Source organism: Amphiura filiformis, chromosome 12 (assembly GCF_039555335.1).
Source record: "Amphiura filiformis chromosome 12, Afil_fr2py, whole genome shotgun sequence".
In the NCBI taxonomy this organism is placed as follows: Eukaryota; Metazoa; Echinodermata; class Ophiuroidea; order Amphilepidida; family Amphiuridae; genus Amphiura; species Amphiura filiformis.
The window spans coordinates 58,564,867-58,578,351 of record NC_092639.1 but is presented as its reverse complement, the minus strand read 5'-3'; the positions used below and the strand labels follow the sequence as shown (position 1 = coordinate 58,578,351).

General features: G+C 36.7%; 2 protein-coding genes across 4 annotated transcripts in view; both read right to left on the bottom strand.

The window, feature by feature from the left end:
• Window positions 1-2,546: 2,546 nt before the first annotated feature.
• LOC140166943 (uncharacterized) lies at window positions 2,547-3,125 on the bottom strand. Its single transcript, XM_072190426.1, has one exon. The coding sequence runs from the start codon at window positions 3,123-3,125 to the stop codon at window positions 2,547-2,549; it is 579 nt and encodes a 192-aa protein (XP_072046527.1).
• Window positions 3,126-5,416: 2,291 nt separating this feature from the next.
• Window positions 5,417-13,485, bottom strand: part of LOC140166495 (uncharacterized) — an 82,551-nt gene continuing 74,482 nt past the window's right edge. For all 3 annotated transcript variants that reach the window (XM_072189975.1, XM_072189974.1, XM_072189976.1), the window contains 3 exons: window positions 8,780-8,848; window positions 8,136-8,354; window positions 5,417-7,784 (listed from right to left, as the gene is read on the bottom strand). In XM_072189975.1, the coding sequence (XP_072046076.1) occupies window positions 7,641-7,784; window positions 8,136-8,354; window positions 8,780-8,848 (432 nt within the window). In that variant the 3' untranslated portion in view covers window positions 5,417-7,640. The remainder of the gene's footprint in view (window positions 7,785-8,135; window positions 8,355-8,779; window positions 8,849-13,485) is intronic.

Sequence of the window (13,485 nt, the reverse complement as noted above, 5' to 3'; positions counted from 1 at the left end):
ACAATTTCAACGAATGATGTCTTAAATTCGAGCTAAAAGATGCAGCTATTATCTACAGGTCTCAATTATGACATATCTGTCTTTGTTTAGGATATACAGTAGGTGAACCTAACTGGTACCTTAATTTTTTGGCTTACTGTATAACTAATCAATTTAAGCCATAATGTACAAGTCCATAAAATGTTGTTTTTAGTTATTCTTTACTCAGAATACTTAAATAACATTAGTAATTCTGACAGAACTTATCAGAAAAGGCTTCTGTCTGTCCGAAACATCAAGTTAACGTGAATGAAACCCCGCTGGCTATTTTGGCCATTTAATGTGGGACTTTTTTGTAGAGTTATGACATTTTTAGGTCGGGTTTAAAAAAAAACAGTTTCATATAAGCTCGTACATTATGGCTTTAGGAATTTGAAATTGGTTATTCCAAAAAATTCTCAATTTTTTGAATTTAAAAAGCCCATTATATTATTTGTAATCCAGGTTACTCATACTCCCAAAAATATGTGAAATTAATCTTGGAGAAGCAGGTGGCGGAACCATTGCAATTTAGGGCGAGGGTCGGGGACGGGCATATTTTGTTTCGGATTTACTAGACTTTTTAGTCCCAAATGTGGTGTGTTTTGCTATTTTGTGGGTCAGTGCGCAACACCCGTGGGGGGAGCACTCGAATATGAATATGACGTACCTGTGCCCACCAGCGTACGAAACTAGGGGTCCATCAGTGTAGAAATTTTCAGAAAAAATTGGGTTATTAGGTGTTGGCAATGTCAAAAATGGGGTGATTTTGTATGGGAGCGCCCAAAATTTCACATTTGTATGGGAGCGCCCAAAATTTCACATCATTAACAATCAAAAATAGCTTTTTACCCAATTTTACAGTACAAAATAGACAGAACTCATTTATTTTGTTCAAAATGCGCCGAAATTTGAGGACTAATTGTTCAAAACAGGACTAATTGTTCAAAACAGGGGGTCATTCAGTGTAGGCTACTGAAAAAACGGGGTCATTGGGTGTAGGATTTGCCAAAAATAACTGGGTCATTTCATGGGCACATGACGTATGTCAAATTTACCCTATTTGCAGAGGCATAGCCAAGGGGGCGGCAAAGGGGACAGCTGCCTCTCTATGAGAAGTCTTGCCATCCTCCCCCCCCCCCGGGATGCTGGCCACCCTGATATGCAAGATTGTAAGCCCTTTTTTGTACTTTTAACCCATTTTTGATCATTTCCGTCAAAGTCATTTCCCTTAATAGTTGGCTTGCCCCCTCTTTAATTCCCGCCCTCTGGTGTTTTTCGTACTAAAAAGGCAAATGTCCCAGCAAACACAAAACGTTTTCGACACCATTCGCAAAAGGTTATGAAATGTTGTCAGAAAATATTTTTTGATAATCTACTGCCCAGCAAACAACAAAATGTTTTACAGATAACGTTTAAATGTCGGGTTATATAAAGGGTATAAAAACGTTTTAATAACATTCCAAAACATGTTTGAAAACCTGATACAAAACATTCTGAACAGAATGTTATTTTTGGGTTGAAAAAATATTTTGCGAAAAATAGACTTGTTAGTTGTGATTTCATACGACTAGTCCAATAAAATATCCACTCACTTGCAGACATTTCGGAAACTGTCAGTTTCCTTTCTCGATGCTATTGTTGTAATGACGATCTGTGTACAGCTGATGTTGACTGCTGCTTAGCAACCAAGTTGCCAGTTGATTTTCTGTCAGTTATCAGATCGTCAAAAACGTGACTCAAGTTGTATTGCCCCTCGTCCCTGTTCATGGTATTGCCCCGCTTCCTGATGGTGATTGCTTCTTTTATCCATCTTTTATAATGTTGCTCTCTTTGCCCACGATATTTGCCTCATCCCAGTCAATAACATGATTGTTCTCAACCACATGGTCTGTAATTTATGAACAACAGACTGTGATGCCTTTCTGGTGGCTCTTGTTTTGATGTTATCTCCGGTTTTTTCAGCATCAGTTTTGTGTTCATCAAGTCTTTTCCCGAATTGTCTGCCTGTTTCCCCGATGTAAGCCGAATTACAGTTTTTGCAAAGAATGGAGTAAATGACATCTGTGGAGTTATAAAATAAGGTTCCCGCTTGTCTTTCGGATGAAGTAAGAGATAGCGAAGTGTATTAGGTTTCATTGCAGTGGCGATATTATATGTTTTAAAAATCCTAAAAAATGCGCTCTGACACACCTTCCACATATGGGACTACACCTAACCCTTTAGACTTGGTCGAATCGTCTTTCTTTTTTCTCTCTTTCTTTGGCTTAGGTTTCGCCATTTGATCTTTCACCTTTTTGATGCTCAAATCCGGGTACCCACATTTCTGAAGTGCGTCTCTGATATGCTCATCCTCTCTTTCCTCTCCTCTTCGGTGACAATTCTGTTCTTTCTGTCCATGAGAGTACGAACGATCCCCCCTTATTTCTGGTGTAGGGGGTGATGTGACCTAAAGTTTAAGTATTGGTCGGTGTGTGTTGCCTTCCGATAGACCAATAATATAATTGATCCGTCATCACGTCGAACGATCAGGGTGTCCAAAAATGGGATCTTTCCCACTTCTTCCTCTTCATATGTGAATTTAATTGAATCACTTGGTTTAGGTGGTCGGTGAGGGTGTTAACTTCATCTTTGGCAACGATTTGCAAGATATCATCAACATATCTTTTCCACAGCTTCGGTTTACATTCCATAGGCGCGGTGGCAATTGCAGTCCCTTCCAAGTGTTCCATGAAGAGGTTTGCTGCCAATGGAGACACAGGACTGCCCATGGCTGCCCCGAATCGCTGTCTGAAGATCTGCCCACGAAACGTGAAATGTGTGGTAGACAAGATGAAATCCAGTAATTCCACCACATCTTCTGTTGCAAGATTGTAACCGTAAGATTTGTTATATTCTTTGAGCCAACTCTCTTTCTGTACTCTTTCTTTCACAATGTCAAGAACTTTGTTGACTGGTGTACAGGTGAACAACGAGACCACGTCATGCGAGTTCAGGATATCCCCTTCCTCGATAACCACATCTACCATCTCCTCCGCTAACTGCTTGGAGTTAACCACATATGTTCTGAATTTCCTATCATGGGGGCCAGTATGTTCGCAAGCCATTTAGATGTCTCGTATCCTATGGTGGAAATGTGTAGTCAACAATTGGTCTAAGAGGCGCATTGGGTTTGTGGATTTTAGGCGTGCAATACAAGCGAGGCACATTCTCAGCAGTAGGATACAACTGTTTGTATTTAGCTTGAGGAATTTTCTCCTCATCTGACAGTCAAGATAAAATAGACACTAACTTCCTCTTATATTTAGGAGTAGGATCAGAAGCTAATTGCTCGTACGTTTTGGCATCACTATGAACAGGGACGAGGGGCAATACAACTTGAGTCACGTTTTTGACGATCTGATAACTGACAGAAAATCAACTGGCAACTTGGTTGCTAAGCAGCAGTCAACATCAGCTGTACACAGATCGTCATTACAACAATAGCATCGAGAAAGGGCAAGTAAGTGGATATTTTATTGGACTAGTCGTATGAAATCACAACTAACAATAATATTCTACTATGAACAGTCCTGATGAATGTGTTCAAGCTATTTGCAATAACGTTTTAAATACGTTTTTATGACCTTTATATAACCCGACATTTAAATGTTATTAAAACCTTTTGAAGAAAACATTTTAAGAACATTTCTGTGTTTGCTAGGGGCAAATATTTGAACACAATGTTTTTTAAGTGTTGACAAAATATTTGGCCAAAAATTTTTGCAAAAATAGTTTACAATAACATTTTTGAAAACATTTTAGAAATATTGTTGTAGTGTGTTTTCATTCAAAACGTTTTCATGACCTTTATATAACCCGTCATTTTAATGTTATTAAAACGTTTTTACCTAAAGCCAAAATATAACTTATTTAAAACGTTTTTGCGTTTGCTGGGGTATGCCTACAGGGCAGTTATTGCTTTATTCTTTCCTCTGTTATTAATTTTAGGGCGAATGTGTCTCCCTCCCGTCCCTACCTTTATATTTTAAACACATCCATGATAACGGCAGCCCAGGGCTGGCCTAACCATTCGGCCTGATAGGGCCGGGCCCAGGGCCTCCAAAATAAATATTGCGTGGTATATTGGGTCACTATTTTCCCTTCGCTACTGGCTATAGGCCACGCGGGACCTGCCATCACCCTTCGGATTCGGGGCAGTAGGTCTGAAAAATAGCCCCCCCCCCCCCATTTCCCTTCCAGTATTTGAAAACTATATGTACCATACACCCCCAGCAAACACTAACATCATTCGCAAAAGGTTGTCAGAAAACGTTTAAAATGTCGGGTTATATAAAGGGTATATTAAGAGTATAAAACGTTTTCATAACCTTAAAAAACATTTCTTGATAATCTACTGCTCAGCAAACAAAAATGTTTTACAGAAAACGTTTAAATATCGGGTTATATAAAAGGTATAAAAACGTTTTAATAACATTCCAAAAACATTCTTGAAAACTTGATACAAAACATTCTAAACAGAATGTTATTTTGGGGTTGAAAAATATTTTGACAAAAATGTTTACTCAAAATATTTTCAATAACCAGAGGTGTAAGCGGGGTAACGATCCACTCCCTGAAAAACATGCGAGCCAAAGGCGAGCACCTCGCCAAATTTCCCGGAAGTGCACGGGGCTTGTCCGGGGAATAGGCTGCAGGGTATCACCCCCTCAAAAAAATTTTTTTGGCTCTTTTTATGACGAATTATCATCATCCAATCCCGGAAATGTAAAAAAAAATTCCGGAAGACTTACACCTCTGAATAACGTTTTAAAAACGTTTTCATGACCTTTATATAACCCGACATTTAAATGTTATTAAAAAGGTTTGAAAAAAAAACATTTTAAGAACATTTCTGTGCTTGTTGGGTTCAAATATGTTAACATAATGTTATTTAAGTATTGACACAATATTTGGCAAATATAGTTTACAATAACATTTTTTGAAAACATTTAAAAATATTGTTGTAGTGTGTTTTCATACAAAACGTTTTAAAACGTATCATGACATTTATATAACTCGACATTTTAATGTTATTAAAACGTTTTTTACCTAAACCAAAAGCCAAAATATAACTTATTTAAAACGTTTTTAAACCGTTTGCTGGGACTGGGAGAGGCATGACAATAAATAACGGAACACAATTCTGCCCAATTGTTAAGGGTTAACAATTACTTGTATTTTATTGATTCATTTTTTTTTTTAAATCAGGTAAATCCTACATACTTGTCGTATGAAATTGCATTATAAATATCCAGTGCACAAAAAAGCATTTATATTCTCTTATTGTTATAATGATATTTTACTGAAAAAAACTTAGTAAACAAATTCATATTAATTAACCCTTATTTTTTTATAAGTTGGACATAAACATACTTTGATGAACGTTACTCCCATTTATCTTTTATTGGTGCTATTCATGCTCAACTCATAATACAATTTTTATACACTTTTAGGTAATGATTTTTTATATTCTTGAAATTGTACAACAGTTTTCCAGATTATGCTTACACGTTTGGTTCTTTTTAAAAAGGTGGTCATTTGGCTATTCGAGTTGAAACCCATACACTCCCCTATGAACGACATGACCTTAATCTCCCACATACACACAGGGGGAAGATTTCAAATGGAGTCACCCATTCAGGTAACCCCATTTGAAATTCACACTCCCTGTGTGGAAGATTAAGGTCATGCCTTCCATAGGGGGTGTATGGATTTCAACTGGAATAGTCCAAAATGAAATGGAAAATTAACGAGGTAGCGCGGCAACATTGTGACGCCATTTTGATAATAGGCCCTAGTACTGGAAAGCATATATTGTGTTTACTACAGCTCAGCGTATTCATTCAATCGCCTAGTCGGCGCCGTTTTTTATCATCACATCCATGAATTACTGAAATTGCATAGTATTGGGTAGCGTTATATTTTATCTAAGTATTTTGAAGAGAACCCTAGTCATCATTGTTGAAACCCTTAACATGAGCAGCACAACGGTTCTTATTTATGTATTTACAAAATTATATAATTCAAAGCTAGACTGGTTAAGTTCTTTTACTGTAAACACAATGATTTCTACAAATGCTTACAAGTAACTTCACATGTTCTGTTTTTCCCCACTATAATAGAATAACGTAATATGTAAAATTCAAAAGCTTAGCTACTTTTTAATACTTTAATATCTATTTATGCATATAATGTATTGTTTTGTAAACTTTATCCAAGTTCTCTCTAATATAAAAATGGTTAAACAATATTTTAATGCATGGTCCACATTATGGAAAGCCACGAGTATGATTTAAGTGACTATTAACATATATTTTGCTACAGTACACAAAATATAACTTTAGATGCAGAAAATGCAACCTGCAACCATCTGGAATGATCGACCTCTTAAACTCGAAAATGTTGAAAAGCTACAAACGGTACAAAATGTGCAACCACTATACGGTATGTGTGGGACTGCCTTTATGGTATACGGTGAGGGATAGCGTTGTTCCTACATAAACTATAGGTAATAATCCATTTTATACAAAAAGTTTCACCAAACACTAAGATATCAAAATTAGAAAACAAGCAAAGTTATCTTGCACTTTTATTTTTTATACAAACGATTTTACGAGAAAAAAGATGTTGGCCGCAGGGATCGGAGGTAGGCCCACCGGAAACAGTGTGTTCAAAGAGTTCTCGACTATTTAACAAGGTCTTTTGATGTTAACACACAACATAACGGTTTACATAATCCCCACTCCCTGGGGCCAACGTACCAACTGCATACATCTACGACGAAAACACAACCCTGAGATGTCAAAAAAATCCACACGCGCATTGATTTTAAACTCATATTTGCCGCGTGTGGCTTAGAAGTGTATGCATTCGCCGTAGGAAAAAATAATCCTCCTTGCATTGGGGAATAATGCATGTCGGCTCTCTTTTTTAACAAAATGTCCAAATAACTTTTTATGGTAACTGAATAATTAGTTCTACGTCACGCTTTCTATAAACTATTCATTAACTCAATTTTTTATTTCCATTTTTTGGGGGTATGTACAAAAAAGAAAAAAAAAAAAAAAAAAAATTGGAATTTGTACCTGAATCATAGATAAGAAATTAATTAAGAAATATTCCTTGCATTTGTACAGGCCACAATAGGGTGGTGAGTCGGTTGGGCATGGTCAATTTACATGTACAAGCACCATGCGTCCCAACACGTTCTCCTTGTTGAAGCATAGTAAACAAACTACGCTCTAAATACACGCATGGATTAAACTAATTCCAGCTACTCTATTATACGATTGTGCATTCTACGGGTAGAAAAAATGGCTTACAAATATTACAAATAAATGGTATCTCCAATTTTAAAAATGTCTTGAAAAAATATATATTGAAATTCAGTCATTTTAGAGCAAAACAATTTTGTTATTCAATCCTTTTGCGTCAAAAATAACAGAATTGAGCACCACCTTTATAGCACCATTTTGAGAGAGAATCAAAATACGATATAACATTGCTAATGGCCCAATGAAAATTTGGACCCTGGTTCAAAAATATGTTTTAAATACAGCTGCAATATCAACATCCGATTCTCAGTTGAAACAGACCGGACCAGCCCTAAAGCCAAACTTCTGTTTTTTCTCGCCAAAATCTGAGGCTGCAAAGTCGATGATAGGAAGCTGGTGGAGCTTGGTTGTTGTTATTTCTAAAACAGTTTCGCCTTTAGCACGTTTGTCCTGAATAAATAGAAAAAAAAATAATGGAGGGTTATTGACGGCAACTATTGTGCTATTTCATGCGTCCAAGAATTTGAACATTTCTAATGCGCACAAATCCGCCAAAAAGCTGTCATGACGCAAGAAGAGCTTGCGCAAGAATATGCTTATTATAGCGTTCACGTTTGTCTGTGAAAACTTGTAGCGGTGTCTGTGTGGGGGTGGAGGTACACATTGTCATATAACAGTTGTCTGTGAAAGCTTGTAGCGGTATCTGTGTGGGGGTGGGGTGAGGGTACAAATTGTCATATGATGGACCAGTCCCAAACAAAAACAAAATTAATATTCTTGTATTTTCTAGGTCTTCCATACCTTGCACTCATCTTTGAGAACCAACGGCTCGAAAGTACCACCATGGGTGAATTCTTCTTCATTTGCACCTAGAAGCCTGAGCGCGTACTGAAAGCTATCGTCTTCTTCACTATACCATCCAGCGCTTCGACTGCAAAGGTACGTGAAATTTTGTGTTGCTCTACTGCTTAGCAATCTTAAGAATGTCATTTGTACAACACCCACGTTGCTATAGGTGATCTGAAGAGAAAAGAGAAGCACATTAACAAGATTAAGGCGTAAACATTAAAAGCGATCTGTTTGGATCACTGTACTACTTTTCTTGAAACTGCTGGTGTGCGTTTTACTAAAATCTACCACGCGTCGTAATTCTTAACACCGTCGTAACCCTTACGACGCGTCGTAAGTGTTAAAACCCCGTCGTAGCCCGTCCATAGGATATGTTAGATTTACGATGAGCAGACGATTTATAATTTATATGGACTTGCGAGAGTGGTGTATTAAAATGTTAGTAATGCATCTCAGAAATGTAAAAACTTCAAACATTTATTGTTTTGTAACTTTGTTATTATGTTTTATTGCTGTTTTTTACAGCCCTAATCTCGCTCCAACATAGTATTTTTAAAATCCAGGCAAAGTGTACTGTATTTAAGCAAAGACCTTACCGGCTGTCCTTGAGCAAATTCGCTGAAATATTCTCCAGGATTGTCATTTCGGAAACCTCGTAACTCGTTCTGCAAAACAAAATGTCGAGTTTATATTACTTCAATATCACCAGTTCGTCAGGAATCGGTGATGCACATTCAATCTACCATAACGTTACATATGAAACAAGTTTTCAATACTTTTGTTTACCATTTTGGTTGAAGTAAATAAGGAGTAAACAATGCAACTTGAGTCAACGACATGGGTTTCTCTTTCTTTATCATTGAAGTCATCAAGGATTTCAAAGTTCTGAAAACTTGCATTAACTCAGTGACAGAAGGACATATCTCCATTAGCCGCCCTCATATGGATGACTGCATGTTGATTACCCAGGGCTCAGCGGCTTAATCACATTATGGTCTTTAGCTGCAGATGTACTTTCGAGCAAGTCCAGCAGCCAGACAATTAGATCCATTTAGTCATTTGTGTTATATTGTTGTGGTGCAGAGCTGCACATGTCAACGCATGGCAGCTATGCCTCGGAGTTCTGGGTTATAATGCACTCATTCATTCGACAGATCGTGGAGATACGTCTTTTTGCCGCTGTTTCATTGTAATATCTATCACTTCTGTTTCAAGCAAACTTTGTTCCAATAACAAGAACCAGATGCTCCAAAAACAAACTCGAACCAAGAATCTGATGACGTTGTATTTAGACATACTAGTAATCATGATAATTCAGCAGCAGACAATAAGGTTTTGAGAATCAGGGCTTGATGAAAGTTGATTCCAATCCAAACTCAACGTCATCCGATTATATTTAAGTTGAAATTCTAGTTTTTACGAAATTATGCAGAAGGAACTTTCGAATAGGTTGCTTTCCAAACAGTGCAAATTTACATTATTCCAATGTCAAAGTTCAAATTTCGTAATTTGCGAAACAATTAAACAATGAATGAAAATGACGACGAACAAAATGGTATCAGATAATGATGATGATGATGATGATGATGATGATGATGATGATAGATGATAGATGATGATTATTATGATGATGATGCTGATTTTGTAATTATGATGGTTAGAACGAAAACTTAAAAATAAAACTGCATGAGAAGGACGTAATCACGAATATAGCAACGAATACAAGTATCTCACGATTAAAAATTTAAATATAAGTATAAATATAATTCCTTCATATTAATTCTGTCTGAAATGGAAGGCATAAAGCAAGTTAACATTTATAGGAGGATCGAAAATCTGGGGGATTTGGATTTTAACATTTTAAAGCGTATCTAGTTTAAGACAATAAATTACTGGAATTCAGAAAATGTCTTTTTTACGTCTCTGTAACCACCATGAGGGTTTTAATTTAATTAATGTAAGAGATATATGGATAATGGAAAGGAGCGTAGCAAGCGGGTGGACAAGGCCGGCGAAGTCATTGGTCCTCGAGGGTTCAGGGTACCCGGGCAAAAGCGAAAATGAAGTGGGTTAGGAATAGGGCTGATAACAGAGATGTTAAAAGGGCCCGAACTGCTCCACATGATCTACAACACTGGTTAAACCATGCAGGGTGAATTATACAGTGCCAGAAACGTCTTTTGCTAAAAATTGGACGAGCCACGTGACTGACGTTAGGATGCTATCGGCCAAGGACTGACAGTGAAATAATAATGTTATTAAACATTTTTAGAGCAATTTTCATTGTTACGTTGTGTGAGTAAAATGAAGTAGCGATCGCAAAACACACTGATACAATGGGTCGTGTCAAGTTTTCCGTCTTGCTTTCCAATGCATTCTCCTTCTGTTGCCCCCATTTAATATTTGATCATGAGATACCAGATGATTATTTTGTTATAAAGAGAGTTAAAGTCATAATGTACGATCTTATAATATGAATTTGGTTAATTTTTTTCAAACCTGATTTTTTGGCATATTTGTAATGTTTACACATGTCACAGCTTGCACCTAAATGGAATCAGCCAAATGTGTTGTGTTTGTAGGTAAACAGAGCAAAGTTCGACATAAAGTCATAATTCAAGAAATTATGACTTTATGTCCGCCCATAGAACTGCGTGTTAAACGGCCAAAATAACAAGCAGTGTTTCTTTCACGTTACCTCGTTATTTCAGCTCAAAATGGACAGAAACCATTCCTGATCATTATAACTAGTATTATTTCAGCATTTTGAGTATATAATGACAAATTTAAAATTTGAAGGAAATCGTACATTAAGCCTTTAACTGTCAAAAAGCTGTCCATTGTTTTGTAAATCAGAGGGTTTCACGTTGACACGTTCCGTATATAGCTTTTACACGGGATTCCCGATCTTGATTTGTTGTTATGTTAAAATATTTACCTATTCTATGTCCAAAGGGTCATTCTTACACAGGTAAATGAACATGGAAAGAGCTAGTGAATCGCATGAGAATATCGTGCGGACTAAATATCACGTGTACAAACGTGCCCTCTTCTTGACACCGAGAAGTGTAAAATCCCTTTTACCTAGGCAATTCGTATGGGAGACCAATTATTCCGTTTGATCATATGGATAAGTTAGTTGTGTGTCTTATATATAATTAAAGACAGAGATAAAAAGAATTTATCGCGTCCCCGGGATCGCGTCTGACGTCATCTGTAAATCAAACTCGAGCACGGTTTGTTTACAAGTGTCGTGATGATGACTTTGTGAACACGGCGGTATAACCGGGCGCCTTATTGTTAATTTTGCACCTTCAAACATGCAAACCATCTCAAAAGTTAGGTCTTTAGAGTAGGAAACTTTCTTTGGCGAAGGCACCATGTCAACAATGCCTAGAAAAGCTGCTTTTTGCCTTGTAAAAGTTCGTTATTTTTCGCCATTTGCTGCTATTCCTTTTCTCCGATCAGCACCAGATAGATCGGTCTTCCTTTACGCGCTATTAACCCGTGTAAACCAATCAAGGATCGTAATTGGACAGTGACATCAGACGCGATAAATTCTTTTTATCTCTGTCTTTAATTATAGTTAATTCATCTTAACGCGAGTTTTCAGTCTTATATTGATTTCTATTGTAAGTGAACGACTGTTTGGAAACGCAACTGAAAAAACATAAAATGTCTAACAAGTGATCATGAATTAGATTTACTGTAGAACAATTGCTATATCTATACATAGTAACGGCGCGGCGCGCATCAATTTTAAAGCGCGAAAACCATGTCAACATTGAGTGAAAATGCATGCAAGGAAAAATAGAGGAATGAGTTAGTTGATGACCGGGTTGATGACGTCTGGTTACGAGACGAACTAGAAATGTTTTAAAATTGAAATCTTTATAAAGAAAGAAAAACAAAACAAAATAAATTCAAGATAAACATGAAAAGGAAAGCCTTTCAAATAGCCAGATTAACCTTGCAATCAAGAATCCTGAATAAATAACGAATAAATAAAATAAAATAAATAAGACGACCTTTTGTAAATGTACGGTTCACCATGTAGCCTATTGAAACACATTTCTTGCTACATCATGTTCATGGTTTAAGCTGGCTATTTGAATGACTCAAATGTAACACAAAAAACAGACCGGGAGTCAGACAGGTGGTTGTAGCAGGACAGACATGCGGGTCCAAGAAGTATATTAGGAAAAATAAAGTAAAGGCACATCAATCATATTATGTTAGAATGTTAGAAAATCACATCTAAGGTGCATTTTGTGATCGCCGTATAGCATTTTCACATACTGTCGTACATACGTTGTATTCGCAAAATCGGGACAAGATCACCCACAACTGAATTTATCATACTGTCAATATCTTTAATGGGAATTGACATGTCGTTCCTCTACTCGCACGAAAAATCGAAAAATCGGGAGTAGGGATGGAAATAATGTGTTTCACATACACACTTATGACTTTGATGACATGCTTAAGATAGAAAACGTAATATAATTCTGTAGAAAATTACTTCATAACAAAATTTGAAGTCTTTCCTGAACGTCATTAACGTGTTATAAGGCGTCACAATAATGTTTGTTTGACTCGTATACTGCGCAGTTTGTTTTTAGAAAAGTAGAAACCTGCTAACTTTTGGCTTCATCTGTTTTGTATACAAAATCTATTATTATACAGTACAAATGTTCAGAGTAGGATGACGGTGACATATCCTCAAACTTCACAATGTCACTTTAAACTGGTCTAGACCTTGGTGTCAATCAGTGTCAATGACTGTAACAGGTTCAATTATCATGATTATGTTTTGTCATAATCTAGCATAACCATTTCATAAATAAATCCAGATATGTTGGTGGCAACATATTATTCAACTTCAGATGAAATTATTACTGGTACAAAGATCACAATATGCACCTTTGAAACATAAAATACGAGTGGGTATCAAAAGGTTTCTGATACCCCCCTCGTATTAGTATCAGTTGCATTGCATTGGATGAATCAATCAGGTGAATAGGGGGATCAAGAACAATGGGGGAAAAGGTTAGTCATATTGTTAAGGATAAAAATACAAGTTTGTGAATTATTTGTAGGGAGAACAAGAAGTGGCAAAAAGCAAATCATGACGGGTGGAAGGTACAAATTTCAGGAAGACGGGTGCGGACTTTGTAAAATTTTCCTTCCACCTTGTTTCGCTATCTATAACTACAAATACTGTGTACTGTTGACGATTGTTATTTTTCTGTCAATCGATGTACTAATAGTCCATGAGTCCAAATACATTGGTCTATGTCAG